This window comes from Podarcis liolepis, assembly GCF_965112155.1.
Source record: "Podarcis liolepis genome assembly, chromosome: 7".
NCBI classification, from domain to species: Eukaryota; Metazoa; Chordata; class Lepidosauria; order Squamata; family Lacertidae; genus Podarcis; species Podarcis liolepis.
Window position 1 is genome coordinate 22807585 of NC_139561.1, and position 19496 is coordinate 22827080.

The 19496-nt window shown below is 46.1% G+C and overlaps 1 protein-coding gene and 1 long non-coding RNA gene across 5 annotated transcripts in view; one reads left to right on the top strand and one right to left on the bottom strand.

The window, feature by feature from the left end:
- Positions 1-1794: 1794 nt before the first annotated feature.
- LOC310711283 (uncharacterized protein) overlaps positions 1795-19496 on the bottom strand; it is a 45393-nt gene continuing 27691 nt past the window's right edge. For 3 of the 4 annotated variants that reach the window (XM_083513048.1, XM_083513047.1, XM_083513050.1), the window contains 5 exons: positions 17902-18116; positions 15739-15806; positions 13301-13468; positions 10841-10912; positions 1795-2367 (listed from right to left, as the gene is read on the bottom strand). In XM_083513048.1, coding sequence (XP_083369174.1) covers positions 2284-2367; positions 10841-10912; positions 13301-13468; positions 15739-15806; positions 17902-18116 — 607 coding nt within the window. In that variant the 3' untranslated portion in view covers positions 1795-2283. Of the gene's footprint in view, positions 2368-10827; positions 10913-13300; positions 13469-15738; positions 15807-17901; positions 18117-19496 lie in introns of all 4 variants that reach the window. The other variant, XM_083513049.1, reaches the window with a different exon arrangement.
- On the top strand, positions 4058-5196 carry LOC310711494. Its single transcript, XR_014528500.1, has 2 exons — positions 4058-4186; positions 4241-5196. It is a non-coding gene; the product is annotated as an uncharacterized lncRNA (long non-coding RNA).

Genomic DNA, 19496 nt, shown 5'->3' on the forward strand with positions numbered 1-19496 from the left:
ACAATTGCAGCAAAATCTCATGTTCTCCAATTCACTCAAAAATGGTGCCAACCGGTTGCAAATGCTGCTCTGAAAGCTTTGGCGTTTGAAACAGAAGGCTTTTTATCACAGGACAAGAAATCAGCCCTCGACAACTTAACCGGCAGAAAAAGATTTTTAAAAAAAATCCCTAAGCCCCGGGGTCACAATTTCAGAAAAATGCTGACTTTCGGCAATTCACTCAAAAATCGTGCCAAACGGTTGCAAATGCTCCCCTGAAAGGTTTGGCGATTGAATAAGTAGGCATTTTATAACAGGACAAGAAATCAGCCCTCGACAACTTAACCAGCAACTTAAGTTGGCCCTCCAGATCAGCCTTTCTCAACCTCGGGGTCCAGTTGTTTTTGGACTACAACTCCCATCATTCCTATCTAGCCGCACCAGTGGTCACGGATGATGGGAGTTGTAGTCCAACGGCATCTGGGGAACCAAGCTTCAGAAAGGCTGCTGTAGCGTTTACATTTTAACTTTGATACTACTAATAATTCTGGACTTTGCCTGGGACAAGCAGCACAGCTCATTTCTTCCATCAAGGAGATTGGCGGAAGGAGGACAGGAGCAAAAGTTCAGGCCGAAAATCCACCCCCATTACTCATTTCTCAGAGGAGGCTTTGGCAGAGAAATGGCCGTGTCGAAACCAAGAGCATGTCAGCTCAGATCAGAATCCCGGCTGGTGATGAAAAGGGCCGCATCCCCGGAGTGAGTTGGGGATGTCGTTTGACTGCTACATGGCCCGGCAGACGAATTAGCTTCTGATTAATCTGTTTGGAAAGAGCTATTCATGGCAGGCAGCGAGGGACAGCGATGCATTAAATCAAAGTTTGCGAGGGAAGAGCACAAAAGCAAGCAGAAATCCCTGGCTTCACAGTTTCGTCAGCTACGCAGCTCCAAACTCTTGGGCTTTTGAGCTGACATTTGCACCTGGCATCCTGGCTGCTACCAGCTGAGTCTGGTACATTAAGTGTGACTGTGGCCCCACCCAGCTCCCCACCTGCCTGCATCCTTCCTTACACCATAAATGAAAGCCCTGCTGGATCAGGATAAGGGCCCATTCGGCCAAGCATCCTGTTCTCGCAGCCAAATGTTTGGTGCAGTGGTGGTGATCAGCTGCGTAACTGAGTTCACACAAAACTGAGTTGTGTCCCCAATCCAGCCACTTCTCTCACTGCCTACACCTGAAGTCACATTTGGCATCAGATGCAGGGCATGTACACATTGTTTGGAGGGCAAGCGGGCCCTCAAGGCAAATTGGTGCTCATTTGGGCCAAATTTGGCCCACAGGCCAGAAGGTTCCCCACCCTGGCTATTGATAACACTGAATTTATAAGATTAAAAACTGCTGACTGGTGATAATCAAGAACAACTTTCCCAGGTTCAATGCCTGGCATCTCCCAGCAGGGCTGGCAATGCCCCTTGTCTGAAACCCTGGAGAGTTGTTGCCAGTCAGTGTAGGGAATACAGGGCTAGATGGTCTCATAGGTTCAACACAGCTGAAGGCAGCTTCCTACGGCCCTTAAGCACTGAAAGCCTTTTTTTCCTGCTTTAATCTTTTTGTAAACCGCTTTGAGGCTGCTGCTTTAACAATCACGTGGTGTATATGTAATAAATAAATAAGGTTCACACGATAAATCTCAGCAGTGGGTCTCGATGATGGGTGTTCTCTGTCTTCCAAAACACAGGCAATGTCGCCTTCCGCCCCCCCCCCCAATAACTTACCGGTAACAAAACAGACCAGGGTGTAAAAAAAGAATCTCATTCTCAAAAGACTTCCTTGTTTTTTAATATAAAGATGAACAGATTTTGCATTAAAGAGCAACAAGGTCAAGTCCAAGACAAAGGGTAGGAGGAGGAGGATACGAACTGTCCAAGGCTAACAGAGGCTACACAGAATCAGCCCCTCCTCACAGCCCAAATCTTAACAATTCTGAAACGGGGGGGAAAGTGTGCGTGTGGCAGGAGGGACAGAACCATCAAAAGAGAATCTGCAATTTATTTTTCTGTTTTGAGCTCCCTTCCGCCTTAGAAGAAACATCCAGAGAGCAAAATCTGCCTTGCAAGCTGCCCCGGACCTTGCTAACTGGTCACGTTGATACATCTGTGATTTACTGGAAGCAGAGATCAGGCGCTAGCCCCTCTTGAATGTTACGGGCAGAAGATTCCCAGCCTCATCACAGCGGTGTTCTGGCCCAGCTCTTTCATTTCAGGCTCTTTCCTCTGGCATCCCCCATCGAGCCGGCGTGAAATTTAGTAGTCTCTTTCCACTCGGCCTCTGGGTTCCTGGGCCAGTTCCAGATCATCAGCGTCGTCTACTTCACCTCCATGATCTTCCTGTTATTGGGCAGGGGAAAAAGGAGCTCAGTTTTTGTTTGTTTGTTTGTTTCTGAGGGGGAATCGGGAAGTGAGACCGAAGATACTTGTGCACCAAACATTTATCTATTTATGACTTAAATTTCTATAAAAAAACCCAAAGGAATAGACTGTCTGCCGGCTCAGGCTGATGGACAATCTATTTGTGCATTCTGTCCTTGCAGTGGCCAACCAGAGGCCTGTTGGAAGTCTGCAAGCAGTGCATGAGAGCAACAGCCCTCTTCTTGAAGGGGTACAGTTAGGGTTATCCCAGAAAGCCCTAAAAACTGTTTGTAAATTCCCCCCCCCCCAAGCCAGGCCTCGGCGTACGCATTTTTAAAACTGCATATTCCTCTAAGACAAAAAGCATGAGCTAAGCAGTCCTCTCTGTAACAAAAACGCTGTGACAAACCCAGAGCTGAGAACAGTAAAGCTTTTCGCTTCCCAGATCCAAGATAACCTTGTCCTGGTACATTGACTTGCAACATACCGTATTTTTTGCACCATAACACTCACTTTTTTCCTCCTAGAAAGTAAGGGGAAATGTCTGTGCGTGTTATGGAGGAAATGCCTACGGGTGGCATGCCTACGGATTTTCCTCCTCTAAAAACTACGTGCGTGTTATGGTCGGGTGCGTGTTATAGAGCGAAAAATACGGTACTTCCGGGAACAGAGCCAGAGAACGAAAAGCAACATTTCTATGTAAGAATCTGTGAAGGGGGAGAGGAAAAAGGGGGTTTGAAAAAAGGATAAAACCTGCTTGTAAAATGTTTTCGGTGCGGCCTGTCTTTTGTGAACTGAATCACACAGGTGCCTCTGCCCCCACGGATGGCAGAATAAAACACTCTTTCTCTGGATTAACCCCTTGGTGTCGTTTGGCTCCTTTTGTCTCTGCTCGGGTGCAACAATTATTCCTACCCATGGATTAAAAAGGCTACATTCTCACCTGCAATTCCAGACACCAGAGGCAGGGCATAGCCATTGTGGCTAGCAGCCGCTGACAGCCATGAATTCCTCTTAAGTTTCCTATTCCCTTTCTCTGCACAGTGCATATTTTTTTAATATCCCTCTATCTCGTACCTACGGAACCGCCTCTCCTGGTATGTCCCACGGAGGACCTTATGGTCTTCAAACAAAAACATCTTGGAGATCCCGGGCCACAGGGAGGTTAGGTTGGCCTCAACCAGAGCCGGGGCTTTTTCGGCTGTGGCTCCGATCTGGTGGAACGCTCTGTGACAAGAGACTAGGGCCCTGCAGGACTTGACATCTTTCCGCAGGGCCTGCAAGACAGAGCTGTTCCACCAGGCCTTTGGCCAAGGCACAGCCTGACTCCCTCCTTTGGCAATCCTCACAGAACTCTAGCCCAATGGTTGCCATTAATCTGATTGGAATTAATTTTATAATGAAATGATTTTAGAATGTTTTATCATTTTACTGTTGTTAGCCGCTCTGAGCCCGGCTTCGGCTGGGGAGGGCGGGATATAAATAAAAATTATTATTATTATTATTATTATTACCATCTGCTCCCCTGCCCCCACCTGCCTCTCCCCCCTAAACTAAAAACCTCCAATAATTATAACCCAAATCACAGAACAACGGTCGAGTTGGAAGGGACTCCAGTGGTCATCTAGACCAACCCCCCGGGCAATGCAGGAATTGCAGCTAAAGTACCCCTGGCAGATGACCACCCTGTTTAAAAACCTCCAAGGAATCTAGAGCCAAGTGTTCAATTTCTGGCAGTTGCTCAACCTGGGGAGTACAGTCAGGTGCACATCTATGCACAAGTTGGCTCTGCCCTCAAGTTGCCTCTCTAGGAGTTTCTGCTGTGCGTCACTGCACCACAAGCCGGGCTCAGTCTCGGTGGTATTTTCGCCACCTCATCATGATGAAATGTGCCCTTTGCAGCCCTGAGAGCCTTCTCTCTATTATGTTTTAAGGAAAGGAGCGTGGACTTTGAAAAGCTATTTTAAGCGTCTGGGTGTTGCTTCTTTTCTGTAAACATTGTCACTTTGTTCTGAGGCAGGAGGGGAAGGGGAAGGGAGGGGTGACGTGACTTGGTGAGAAAGACAAAGGAAAACTGTCCTCAAATGAACCTAATCAGTGTCCTTGCATCTCCTGGGGGTAGAGAGGGAAGAAGGCACCATTTTCCATTCCGCCATGCCGCAGTTTCCATTCTGCTGTGGTTCATCTTTTGCAAAAAAAAAGAAACCCACACTGCGTGCCTCGCTGTCCGCAATGGCAAAACAGCGCAACTTACGTAATTAATGAAGGAAATTATATTGTCCTTGCGTTACTCCAGCCCGTTCATTAAGATACAAAAAAGGGAACACAATGCAAATGGTTGGTGTGCGTGTTGAAAGAACTCCACATTTTTGCGGACTGAAAGCAACAACGGTGGATACTGATCGAAATCTGCCGAATTGATTTCCGTCCCAGACATTGAAATTTTCCACTTCCATGCTGTTTTCATCAGAATTCTCCAACACCCTCACTCCTGATTCCATATCCCAATTTGCCTAGGCATGGGCGGCTGGGCTTGCACACTGTTTTTTGAAACAGTGGCAGGTGGCTGTTTTTGATATGCTAATGGGAGGCAGCTCTGCAAGGGCAGCAGAAGAGGAGCTGAATGTCTTAAGAGAAAGGGAAGGTGGTGAGAGCCTACACACACATCCGCCCCACAAGGAAGATGCTAGGAGTAGCCACTGTGGTGCACAAGCCAGGCATTTCAAATGGTGCAGCCTCTAGGGCACTTGCTTTGCATGCAGAAGGTTCCTGGTTCAATCCCTGGCCTCTCTAGTCAGTTTTATTTTTTTTTAAAGGATCTGGCAGCTGGAAAAGATATCTCAAGGTTCTGGAAACCTAGAGAGCAGCTGCCAGTCAGAGCACACCTGCTAAGCTAGTCCAACCCCTTTACGGCCTAGGACCCTCGTACCTACGGGACCGCCTCTCCCGGTATGCCCCACGGAGAGCCTCAAGGTCCATAAACAGCAACACCCTAGAGGTCCCGGGCCCTAAGGAAGTTAGATTAGCTTCAACCAGAGCCAGGGCCTTTTCAACTCTGGCTCCGGCCTGGTGGAACGCTGTGTCTCATGAGACCAGGGCCCTGCAGGATCTGATTTCTTTCCGCAGGGCCTGTAAGACAGAGTTGTTCCGCCTGGCCTTTGGCTTGGAGCCAATTTGATTCCCTCCCCCTCTTTCTTTTTCCTTTTTCCTTTCTCCTCCTGTGATGAGGCTGCATTTTAATATTTTGATGTTTCAATATTTTAATTGTTGTATTTTAATCTTGTTTTTAAGTTGTATTCATTCAACTTGTTTTTATTATTGCTTGTTAGTCGCCCTGAGCCCGGCCTTGGCTGGGGAGGGCGGGGTATAAATAAAAATTATTATTATTATTATTAACCTCAAGCTGACCCCCTTATCTGACTTCTGTCTCATTTACAAGCAGACCAGGAGTACCTGCATCTTGTAACACTATAGCCAGGCAGCATGCAACGAAGTTGAATGATGGGAGGTTCAGGGTGGACCAGAGGAGCACATTATTAAGGCATCTGGTCGACCACTGTGAGAACAGGGTGCTGGACTACTAGATGTTCCAGCAGCCACACTCTTCTTCCACTCTTATATAATCCCTGTTTGGGTGCTTGGCAGCAGAGACAGGGTGTGTCAGAATAAAAAAATTCCTTCCAGTAGCACCTTAAAGACCAACTAAGTTAGTTCTTGGTATGAGCTTTCGTGTGCATGCACACTTCTTCAGATACCCAGTGTATCTGAAGAAGTGTGCATGCACACGAAAGCTCATACCAAGAACTAACTTAGTTGGTCTTTAAGGTGCTACTGGAAGGAATTTTTTTATTTTGACTATGGCAGACCAACACGGCTACCTATCTGTAACTGGAACTATGGTGTGGCATCTGAATATAGACTGCATTTTTAATCAAGGCTTATATTGGCTTATATCTTGATCAGGTTCCTAAATTAAATGGGCTTAGATTTTCAAATGTTTCATGCCAGGCAGAAGACCAGCTGCTTAGAGAACCTTGGCAATGTTTTCCTCCTAGACAAGGGGCCCCTTGATTTATAGCAGAAAACAATTCTCAAAGTCGTAAAAGGGGGAAATTACAGGCTGAGAACGAGGACACTGACCCTACATGTTACAGAAGATAAAAAAGGCAGAGATAAACATAATTAGGAATGAGTAAATAGTAAAATAATACCAATGTGCCTCCCAGTAAAATGAGCCAGATCTTCTTCCTAAGGTTAAATGTTGGAAAGAGCTAATGGGAAAAGCAGCTGGCTGAAGGGGGGGGGGGGGTGTAAACTGAAGAGGCTTCTTTTGAAGCTGTTTTTTACTGAGTTCCTTTTTTTTACTTTACAAAGGCTACCTATGTTATGTATTAAATATATTGGCTTAAATGTAATTATGCAAAGGATTTAAGAAATGCTAGATTCTTATTTCATATAGTTGTAAGAGTTGTATTTATCCTGAAATTAAGTCAGCCACCAGCCTAGCCCCCCTGCCAGACAGGAGACGCCATCCAAGCAGTCCTGATATATAGTTGTCAGGCATTTGTTTAGAAACCTTCAAATGAAGGAGATCTTTCAATGTTGATGTGAACTCAAGATCCTTGACATATGTTTAAGATAAAAATTTAAGATTAACCATTTGTTTTGGAGGGCAATAGGGCAAGGAGGGCAAGAGGTGAGCTGGTAATTAAGATTCCTTGTTGAGACACATGTAAGATATATTACTACTTATTTGTCATTTATAGATGTAACAATATATAGCTCTTTGTGTTCCATATAAGGACAGGAGGATATGGGTGTATCTTTTAGGATTGGTTATAGCAATCAGCCAATAGGAAATTCAACCAGGCTGATTGGACAGAGGCAGCCAAAGGAGGAGCAAAGGGGGCTGGATTAAGGGAATATAAGTGCTGGCCATAATGGCAGGAGGCCAGGCCAGAGCTTGGTAACCATATACCACTGTGCCTCTCATTTATTTGTCTGACAAATAAATTATTATTTTAAATTCTCTATTGCTGCGTTGAATATTTCATTCCAGCTAAGCGTTAACCACAAGCAGGGTGCTACAATGGAAGGGTGTGTCAGAGTCATAGAAAGCTCATTTCTGGGAGGTAGAAGAGCTGTTGCTCCTTCAGCAGATGTCTGCAATGAAGGCTGCAATCCCAGTCTTACCCAGGAGTCAACATCACTGAACATCAGCGGTGACGGGTGCTCATGGTGACTGGCAGGGCAGAAGGCAGGGAGCCTAACAGTAGGTGGCGCCAGAGGCAATGACAAACAGAGCCGACTTAATTTTTGCTTTGCCCCCATCCTTCCTGCTAAGTTCTGCAAGGGGCATCAATGAGACAGAGGAGGAGGAGGAGGAAGTTAATGGGCATTTGCCGTCACCTGGACCGGTTGTAAGGGAGAAGACAAACAGGTGAAACCCCCATTTGCCCCAATGGGCTGGCCTCCCCTGCAACATGGCAGATTTAATTCGGAATAAACACCCACAGAATGCCACTGTGATCTGTTGCTGTTGCTTTCCCTTTTTAAGAGCAGGAAAAGAAAGTCGTGAGAGTGCATGGCAAATATAAAAAATTCAAAAGCCGCTTCCTAAGTGCCTTGTATTTGGGGGACAGTGGGGGAAGGAGATTACCTGTCTTTGGGAACAGCAGGGGCCTGCATTTTGGAAAGTAGGTCAGGGAGCTGCCTCGGCTTGTTAGCTGGGCAGATTAATTGGGGTGGAAGAGAAGGAATGCCTGATGCTGATGCTGCTGACATTGCTGCCACCAGAGAAACACTTTTGCATTTTGTGCAGATCATGGGCTGGGATGGAGGTGGCACTACGTGAGTGGCACAGTGATCGCCAGTCTAACTATCATGTATGCATTGCAGTTGGGAATGTAAGAAGCTGCCTTATACCATTGGGACGTCTAGCTCAGTACTGTCTACACTGACTGGCAGCGGCTGTCCGGGGTTTCAGGGGGATGACATTCCCAACCCCACTTAGAGATGCCGAGGAATGGACGTTCTGCATGCAAAGTGGATGCTCTACTATCGAGCCACAGCTCTTCTCTTAAGACATGCGAAGCTACAGCTGGGACAGCTCACTCAGTAGATCAGAAGGCTCTTGATCTCAGGGTTGCGGGTTCGAGTCCCACCTTGGGTAAAAGATGGGTTGGACTGGATGACCCTCATGGTCCCTTCCGGCTCTTATGATTCTATGCTTTATACAGAGTCAGACCATTGGTCCATCTAGCTCAATATTATCTACCCTGACTGGCAGCAGCTTTCCAGGGTTTCAGGTAGGGATCTTTCTCAGTCCTCACTGGAGATGCCTGCGATTGAACCTGAGCCATTGGTGAACTATGGCTCCTCCCTTAACAATGAAGCAACTTTCTAGTCCTCATGGCTGGAATAAAAGGGTGGTTTTAAAAGGGGCATATGAAGCTGCCTTACATGGAGTCAGCCCACTGGCCCATCTAGCTCAGTATTCTTGTCTGGGAATTGGACCCAGAACGTTTTGCATGTAGAGCTCCTTGAGAGGAGGGACTGCTTGTTAAACTACTCTGGGAACTGTAGCTCTGTGAGGGGAGCAGGGGACTCCTAGTGACTCTCATTCCCCTTAAACTACAGTTCCCAGGATGCCATGGCTGTTAAAGTGGAATCAGAGTGCATTAAATGAGGCAGGACATCACCATCATGATATGCCACTGCTGAGAGACTTGTGCTGACTGCCCTTCAGCTACCAGGCTAAGTTCAAGGCGCTAGTCCCTATGCCGCTTGGGACTAGGATACCTGAATGCTTTGCAGGCGAAGGCCTCCTCCAAGTGATGCCGTCTTATCAGGAGGTCCATACCACACACAACACAGGAACTGGGCCTTTTCTGTGGTGGCCCCATCATTTGAAACTCCCTCCCATTAAATACTAGACAGGCACTGTCTTTTGGGCACCTGCCGAAGCCCTCCCTACTCCAGGAGGCTTTTAAGTCGAGCTCCTTCTCAGTCTGCTCCTGTATTGGAATTGTTCTTAAGATGCTCGACTGCTTCTGTGTTTGCCACCCTGGGCTCCTTCAGGAGAAAGGAAACCAAAGTGACCAAAAGGGGGTGGAGAAACAGAGAGAAGTTTTTTCTCTCCCTAGAACTGCCAGACATCCAATGAAGCTGAATGTTGGAAGATTCGGGACAGATCAAAGAAAGTCCTTGATGCAGTGCGGCGTTGAACTGTGGAACTCGCTCCTGCAGGAGGCAGTGACTGTTGGGATATTCCGTTCCACCTTAAGGAACAGGCATGGTTGTGGTGTGTCACATGTCTGTTTACACTCCAGCACAGTATGCTGGGAACTTCTGTTTGTGTATAGCTTTTGCTTATGCTGTCTTGCTTTGGACACGAAGAAGATCGGACATGTTTTCCTTTTGTCCTGATATATGCTGATGTATGTCCTGATGTTTTGTCCTGATGTATGTAAGGGATGCGGGTGGCGCTGTGGGTTAAACCACAGACCCTAGGACTTGCCGATCAGAAAGTCGGAGGTTTGAATCCCCACGACGGGGTGAGCTCCCGTTGCTCAGTCCCTGCTCCTGCCAACCTAGCAGTTCAAAAGCACGTCAAAGTGCAAGTAGATAAATAGGTACCGCCCCAGCGGGACAGTAAACGGCGTTTTCGTGCACTGCTCTGGTTCGCCAGAAGCGGCTTAGTCATGCTGGCCACATGACCTGGAAGCTGTACGCCAGCTCCCTCGGCCAATAAAGCGAGATGAGCGCCGCAACCCCAGAGTCGGCCACGACTGGACCTAATGGTCAGGGGTCCCTTTACCTTTATGCTGAATAAACTGCTTGTAAATATGCTCACACAACTTCTCCTGCCATTCTGCTGTGTAGTGTTTACTCTGCTGAGTAGCGTGCCCTAGCTTCTGAAGCTCGGGTCACAGATGCAGCACCAAGGACTGGAGATCGCCCGGTACACCGGCCGGTGGGCTGGAGCCAGATGGGGGCCTGCCAATTGCCCCCGTTTCCTTGGTCACATGCCAACAGCGACAGCTACCAACTTGGACAGCTGGAAAAGGAGATCCGACAACGGAGAAGGCAGGCAGTGGGGGGCTGGCTGGGGGAAGCCCAAGGTTAGTGGGGCACCCTCCACTACTCCTTAGTTAACTGATTAACCAACTGATTACTTAGTAGAGCAATCCCCAGGAATTCTCCAGGCACCCTTTTATACTGAGTTTCCATTATTATTTTCCCTTATGGGGGCATCTTATTATCAGCTGGCGCACGTCCTGTAACTTCCTGCTGAAATCTGTAACTTTTTAGACCAGGAAACCTGCCTTAAATGTCAAAAAGATGCCTGGGAATTTTGAACAGCTTTAGCATTTGTCTCTAAGGCATATTCTCAAGAGAGGTTTGAGAGTTGGGGAGGGACAGAGAAAAGAGAAGAACCTGTGTTTCATACAAGATCTTGCTCCTGGTCTTCCTGATAATCATCCATTGGGTCATCTGCGATTTTCTTTGGTCTACCAGCATCCTGGAAAGGAAAGGAAAGGAACAAAGAGGGGGGTTTATTAAGGAAATTGTAGATCTGCTCCGAGTCAGCCTGGTGTAGGGGTTAAGACTGTTGGGCTAGGACTGGCAAGACCTGGGTTGTTGTTGTTACGCGAATCTAATGCACCACCTAAGTTTTCAAAACCTTAAAACCAAAAAAGTATTTGCTGGCGCCACCAGATCTAAAGCGCACCCTAATTTTCACAACGTAATTTGGCCAAAAAAGGTGCACATTACATTCGAGTAAATACGGCATTGTTGTTTTTTTTTTTTTTTACTATATTACCTCTCTCTGGAATGCACACAGTAAATATTTTGGATTAAGGAGTTGTCAGGATCCTGCCCAACCATGACTCCGGGGAGAAACTCCTCAGTGGGAAAGGCAAGAGACCCTTTCAAAGAGCCTTACTGTAATTGGAAATCAGAAAGAACCACCTATAGGCCTTAAGGCAGCTAACAAGGTTGTAGCCAACATTAGTCCTACTCAAGAGCAGACCCACTGAAATTGATCAGCGTGACTAATGGTTAGGGCCATTAATTTCTTTCTATATATATACACACAGTGTGTATAAAATATGTACAGAGAGAGAGAGACAGACAGAGAGAGAGAGAATTATAAACACAAATCGAATAGAGTCAATGGTCTGGAAAAAGGATACAGTGGTACCTTGGTTCTCAAACGCCTTGGTACTCAAACAATTTGGAACCCAAACACTGCAAACCCTTGGAAGTAAGTGTTCTGGTTTGCGAACTTTTTTCGGAAGCTGAATGTGCTCAGTTTTGAGTGTTACGCTGACGATTTGAGTGTTATGTTGAGGTCTGTCTGGTTTTGCTATTTATTTTGCATTTTTGTTTTTGCGGCTCTTTTTTGTTTTGTTTTTGTGACTGTGTGGAACCCAGTTCAGCTACTGATTGATTGATTGATTGTGTGACTGCAGTACATTATTTATTGCTATCATTTTATGGGCAAATGGTCTTGTTAGATAGTAAAATTCATATTAAATTGCTGGAGCGGATTTATCCATTTTGCATCACTTTCTATGGGAAAGCACGCCTTGGTTTTGGAATGGACTTCCGGAACGGATTAAGTTTGAGAACCAAGGTACCACTGTATTTCCGAAATCATTACATGTGACTAACTTAGATCCAGTAATTTCAAGGCGCCAATTCTGGGTAGGTCTTACTTTGATAACAAGAATCTAGTCCCCATGAATATGTCACCTGGGCTTCTCAAAAGCCTCCAACTATACCCTAAACCATGGGTAGGCAAACTAAGGCCCAGGGGCTGGATCCAGCCCAATCGCCTTCTAAATCCGGCCCGCGGACGGTCTGGGAATCAGTGTTTTTACATGACTAGAATGTGTCCTTTTATTTAAAATGCATCTCTGGGTTATTTGTGGGGCATAGGAATTCCTTCATTATTTTTTCTTCAAAATATAGTCTCCCCCCCCACAAGGACTGAGGGTCAGTGGACTGGCCTCCTGCTGAAAAAGTTTGCTGACCCCTGCCCTAAACCCTACAGTGTCCCCTGAATCCTCTGCCCAGACCCTAGGAAGGTCAGAGACAGCATAGGATTGCAAGGAAAGGCCTATTCAGGTGTCAGAAAAGGTCCCCCTCTCTCACACGCTCACACACATAATTCTTCCTCCCTTTCTCTTTCTCTGTCCCCCTCTCCCTCCCTCCGCACCCCACACCTTTCAAGCTAGTTCCAAAAACTAACCTCTGCAGCACTCAGATCTACCCAACTCTACAGCCAAACCAATCTAGACAGGGTCACAATTTCTGCTCGGATGCCACTGTGTGAGTGTACTTTTTAAAGAAACAAAACAAACCAAGCCTGCCTACCTACCTACCAATTTTTGTTTTAGATTTTGACAGGTAAAATGCAGCCTTGGAGAAACAGGAGACACAGAGAAGGCTTGGCAGCTTGTCAAAACAAGGTAGGGGATCTCGTCTCTCGGATAATAACCCACAGGCGAGTGAGGGGAAGGAGGAGGAAGGTCTGAGAGAGCCTGAACAGCCAGTTGCTTGCTCTGCTGAAGGGGCCAGACCAGCCTGAGCAGATTTAAAGGGCATCAGGTGGGAACAGCTCTGCTGAGGTCCCGTAACACTGCATTAAGATTAACCACGGTTTATCAGATCTGTGCACCACGGAGAGCTGCAGTTGATTGAAAACAGAACCACAAACTTCCAAGCTCATCTTTGCGGCTGCGCTGGAGAAAAGAGCAGGAGGTGGAGCTCAAGGGTTTCTGAGGAGCATCTCCCACCCAAACAAACCATGGTTTACTGTGTTGTCATCTGAGCTGCCTCCAGTTCCAGACACTCTTTACAGCTCCAGGGTCAAACTCCAAACAAGAAACAAAAGTTTTACCTTCGGGATCTTTCCCTTTGTTGCATCTTTAGCTGGCCCGTTGGTGTGGCCAAGTGGAACGGCCTGACCTAGTTTCTCTTCAAAGTCTGGGCGTTCCAGCTCTGCCTCCTCGAATTCATCTTCCCCTTGATTGTTGGGGTCTTTGGCAGGGTCAGCAGCATCAGGCACCTGAGCAGGAAAGCAAGGAATGAGGGACCCACACAGAGTTGTCTCCAATGCTAGCCCTATTCAGTTAAACTGTGGAACTCAGTCCCACATGAGGCAGTGTCAACCACCAACAACTTGGATGCCTTTTAAAGAGGATGGGGCAAATTCATCACAGTAGCTGGCTATACTCTGCCTTCACAGTCGGAAGCCCTATACGGCCTAGGACCCTCGTACCTACAGGACCGCCTCTCCTGGTATGTCCCATGGAGGACCTTAGTCTTCAAATAAAAACATCTTGGAGATCCCGGGCCACAGGGAGGTTAGGCTGGCCTCAACCAGAGCCAGGGCTTTTTCAGCCGTGGCCCCAATCTGATGGAACGCTCTGTCACAAGAGACTAGGGGCCTGCAGAACCTGACATCTTTCCGCAGGGCCTGCAAGACAGAGCTGTTCCACCAGACCTTTGGCCAAGGCACAGTCTGACCCCATCCTTTGGTAATCCTCACAGAACTCTAGCCCAATGGTTGCCGTTAATTTGACTCTCAATTGATTTTAGAATGAATTGATTTCAGAATGTATTTCAATTATTAGATTGTGATTTTATGTAAACTGTGTTATTTTTACTGTTGTTAGCCGCTCTGATCCCGGCTTTGGTTGGGGAGGGCAGGATATAAATAAAATATTATTATTATTATTATTATTATTACTGCTTCTGAATGCCAGGAGGGCAGAGTGCTTTTGTGCTCGGGTGATATTTGTGGAATTCCCATTGCAGCATCTGCTTGGCCACTGTGATAGCAGGATTCTGGACTAGATGGGTGTGGCGTTTGCCTCCTGGGATGGGTCATAAGGAAAGGGTTAAAATAGGTGTGATGTGATTGGCCAGTGAGAATGCAAGGGGGGAATAAAAGTTAGAGTGGGAGGTTTTGAAAGTCAGTTGAGTCAGTTGAGTTGAGGTTCGGGAGTTGAAGAAGGAAGAGGGAAGTTTAGGTGTGGGTTGGTAGAGTTGTATTGTGAGAGAGTGAGATGAATTGTTAGGTGGAGTCAGAGAGATAGTTGGGAATAATCAGTTTGAAGTTGTTAGGAACTAAGATTAAGAAACTGTCAAGAAAAACTAACTGTATTTAAAAATAAACTTGATTATTTGTTTATGTTAACAACTGACTGGACTCTGTGTGTCCCCATGAGATACGGGGTGGTGGCAGCGGAAAAAGCAATCGCAGTGGCGGCACAGGGTCAATAGACCGTCAAACGTCCGGGGGCCCTGTGTGTGATCGCCACAATGGGCTATCGGCCTGATCTAGCAGGCTCTTCTTATGGTTCTTAGAGTCGACCCATTGCAGCCAGCGCTACATGGCTTTTTCTCTCCCGCCTCATCGTACTAAAAAATAAGCATTATCGAATGAAACTGAATGGTGGGAGGCAGACAGGGAAGTCTATCTTTAAGCTGCACATGTTGAAGATGTGGAAACCCATCTCACCAGGCTGCCTCCAACTTGGACAGCTACAGCAGCAAGAATGTTGATTGCACAAAATGGGAAGACTGGAGAAATACCAACTAAAGAACAATGGCAAGAGAAGTTGATGAACTATGGCAAAAATGACAGATAGACTAAGAGAAAAAGACAACAGAGACTTTGAAAAAGATTGGGAACCATTCATATTATATTTGCAGAAACAAAGAAAGTCAATAGACTTGATGGCAGGATTTAAATAAACATTCACATTATCAGCCTTAGAAAATGTTTAGAAGATAGTGAAATATGATGGTGTAGAAAGATGCAGTAGAAAAAGTTTAATAATAGGATGAAGGGGAAGGTGGGAAGTCCAGAGATTCGGAGGAATCTCCAAATGTGTATGGTTGTATTGTTATAACTTTATACTTATAAAATCAAATAAAAATTATTTCAACAAAATAATATACAGTGGTGCCTCGCAAGACAAAAGCAACCCTATTAGCGGATTAGCGCTATTAGCGGTTTAGCGGCTATTAAAGGCTTAGCGGCTATTAGCGGCTTAGAAAAAGGGGGGCGGAATCGCAAGACTCGCAAGACTTTTTCGTTTTGCGAAGCAAGCCCATAGGGAAATTCGTCTTGCGAAGCGCATCGAAAAACGGAAAACCCTTTTGTCTAGCGGGTTTTTCGTCTTGCAAGGCATTCGTCTTGCGGGGCACCACTGTATGGAGATATGCAACAAAGGTGCCAGGCAAGCTTCCCTGGGGAGAGCATTCCACAAGTGGGGTGCCACCACATGTTGTTTCCTATGTAAAAATCCCAGTTTCCTCTCTTCTTACCACTGGTTCCTGGATGGCTGCATCCTTCTGGGGCTGAGAATTGCCTCCTTTCTCAATCATGCCAGCATCTGAACAAAAGTAAAAAGAAAAGAAAAGGTGAAAGTGTCAAACCTCTTAACAATGCCTGTCTCCAGTCTAGTCAGCTCCTGTATGTGGAGGAACCATCCATCTTGTTTGTTGCCCTGTACCTGACAAAGCACCTTCTCTTCGGGAGCTGTGGGTTCAAATCCCACTTCTCCCAACTGCGCTTTGTAAGATTGATTACGGCATCAAGCAGACGGTTTGCATTCCCAACCGATTTTTGTCCTGCTTCTAAAACCTGCGACTCCAAAGCCTATGAAAATGGGAGCAGCACAACCCCCAAAGAGGCAGGATCCCTGCCCCAAAGAATATACAATCTCAAGCTCAACAGTAGGGAAGGGCAAAGTGTATTTCAGCTTCTCTTGGTTTCTCAATTTCCAATCTTGCCTTATTTTTTAATAAATGTATATATAGATATTTTCCAGTAAAACCTACAATTTAAAAAACCCAGTAAAGAACAAATTAAGAAATATGGCTCTTGTATTACCCCCCCCCCGTTGTGTGTCCAGTCTCTCAGTTGCTGAAGAACAAGAACTCAGAGGAGGATTCTTTCCGTAGGTGTTAATATTTAAATTAGTACAATATATACACTAATTGGTGGCTTGATCCTAGAAGCATATTTTTGTTTGTTTGTTTTACAACCAAGAAGTGTAAATCTTATGAAATGAAATAAAATAAATCATGTCTGTGTGCTGGTTCCAATTCCTTTTAGAAAGGCGGGGGGATTAAATTCGGAGTGCCTCCCAGGGTGAGATGATTCTGTCTCCCTCATTATTAACATTCAGGAGAGATTTTTAAAGGAACATTCCTATTCACCCAGGCATTTGATGATGGAGAGAAATTGTTCCCAGCAACCTTGAAAATTATTTATTAGCTATGCTAAAACATGACCATTGTCTTTCTGTCTTTCTTTCTTTCTTTCTTTCTTTCTTTCTTTCTTTCTTTCTTTCTTTTTAAAACAGAAATTTGGAATGCTTTTCAATAGGTTTTTATTTTATTTTAATGATATTGTTTCTCTACTTTTAGTTGGCTCCTTTGGGAGGAAGGACAGCCTAGAAATTTAATATATAATAATGTTAATTGACATGCTTTTCGGCCGGGGCAGGGCGGCAGGGGTTTTCCTTCAGGTGAGAGCAGGACTTGCAAGGTATCCATGGAAACCACCCAGCTGCAGAGCCAGTGAAGATGGCTGCTTGTGGGCCTAGCGATGATGCTGTGGCAGGACGGAGCGCAGCATGGATGCTCCCTCTATCGTCATGGCAACAAGTAGCTTTCGTTCAGAGAAGTGGAGGGGACGGCATGATGGGAAAATCCCAGGGGGAACCAACGGAGTCCCCGGCCCTGCCAGTTGGTTACTGGGCCCCTGGCAGACAAACAACCTCCCCACACAGCTTTCTTCACCCCACTTCCATGACTACTGTATTTTTACAGAGATTTGTACAAGGTACAATGCCAAACCCACACAAATGACCCCATTATCATAAAGGATCTCTCTCTCACACACATGTGCTTTGAGTTCTGAATGTTTTTTTTTTGTTGGTTGTTGTTGTTTCTTAATGGCCTTTAAGTGATTTCTTTTTCATTTTATTTTCAGTTTTAACATTTTCATATTTGCTGCGCTTGACTCCTTTGGGAAGGAGGGCAGGATAGGAACTGGAATGAATGAATGAATGAACGCTTTATGGCTCTCCTGCTTTTGTTCCACACAAAATGTGTGTGTGTGTGTGTGTGTGTGTGTGTGTGTGTGTGTGTATCTATCTATCATCTATCTATCTATCTATCTATCTATCTATCTATCTATCTATCTAGTGGCTGGACAAGACTTTATATCAGAGATGCAGCTGGACCACAGACTTTCTGGTACTGATGGGAATTTGGCAAAACTGGAGGGCCACAGATTGCCCATCTTTGTATTTCATTGACGGGAGTTCATTTCCCACTCCCAACTCACCACCCCAAAACATGCATGTGCAGATGTGCAGGATTGCTCCCTGTGACATCACGTGGAGCAATCCCAGAATCCTCCTCTGCCCACCCACATAACACCCCCCTTAAGATCACGACAAGTTCCGGAACCCATACCCATATGGAGTTCCTCATCATCCGTTCCTCCTTTTCCCGCTTCCCAACTGGCTCGCTGCTTCCCTGCCCCTCTCTGTGGATTGGCCAGCACTTGATTGACATCAGCTATCGCTTGCTCTTGCCTGGGTCGGCCGCCCAGGTGGAGGCTTTGTGGGTAACGAGGAGCCTGTTCTTCATCCACCTGGGCATTGACCTTGTTGACTATGTCTTGCCAGCTGCAGAAGAAAGAAAGAAAGAGTCAGGAGAATCTCTCAGGAATTGCCTCTTCCACCTTTTTGTAAAGTTGGAACAGGGACACATAGCAAGGTGCCTTATACTGAGGCCCCATCTGCACTATAGATTTAAAGCAGCATCATACCACTTTAAACCATCATGGCTTCCCCCAAAGAATCCTAGGAATGACAGCTTGTTCAGGGCACTGAGAGTTGTTAAGAGACTCCTGTTCACAGAGCTCCCATTCCCAGAGTTTGCTGGGAAGAGGGATTGATGGTTAAACCACACTGAGAGTTTTGCCAGTCTGGTGCCCTCCAGTTGTTGTTTTTTAAAACCTTACAATTGGTCAGGGATGAATGGGGATTTCTAGTCCAACAACAACATCCAGAGGGCACCAGGTTGGGCAAGGCTGGGCAGTGTTCTGTGAAAGTAATGGCCGTTGTGGAGAAAATTGATGTCCCTATGGTTCTTTTCCAGCCTTTGCCTGCGCTTTGGGAAGAGAGAGAGCGCCAAATATATTCTTATCCTCCTCGGCTTCCACTTATCACCTGCTGTTTTCATATTTCCATATAACCTTGAAGAAAAACAACACCTACTTAGCTCGGACTTCTCCCACAGAGTCTGATGGATTACTGAATAATTAGAGGCAAGCGCAAGGAAGCAGCCTTCGAAATAAACAGCTTAAGGCTTCCTTAATGAGAAGTGCTGAGCAGGCCCTGCTCCCATAAGACCAGAAGCTTGCAATGCCCTATACAGATTGTCAGCCTTTTATACTTAACCAGAAACACCCAGGCAGCATTCTCAAACAAGTTCTGGTTGCCTCAACTCAAAAAGGATATCGCAGAGTCAGAAAACGGGCAACCAAAATGCTGACATGGGTGGAGCAACTCCCTATGAGGACAGGTTACAATATTTGGGGGTTTTAAGATCAGAGAAAAGGCGATGTGATGTGATGGAAGCAGATGAAATGATGCCTGGGCATGGAGAAAGTAGACAGGGGAAGGTTTTTCTCGGTCTCTTATTAACACTGGAACAGGTGAACAGCCAATTAAACAGAAGGCTGGAAGATTAGGATAGACAAAGGACTTTTCACACAGTGTGCAAGTTGCGTTCTGGGATTCATGCCAATGGAAAGCCACCAACCTGGATGACTTTAAAAGAAAATGATGCAAATTCGCAAAGGATAACGCTAGCAGTGGTTACTAGCCATGATGGCTCTGCTCTGCTTTCAAGGACAGAGGCAGAAAGTTTTTTAATACCAGCTGCTGGAGACTGCAGGAGGGGACATTCGCCATTGCACTCAAATCCTGCTGGAGAGCTTCCCATAGGCACCTAGTAGGCCACCGTAAGAACAGGATACTGCACTAGATGGCTTATCAACC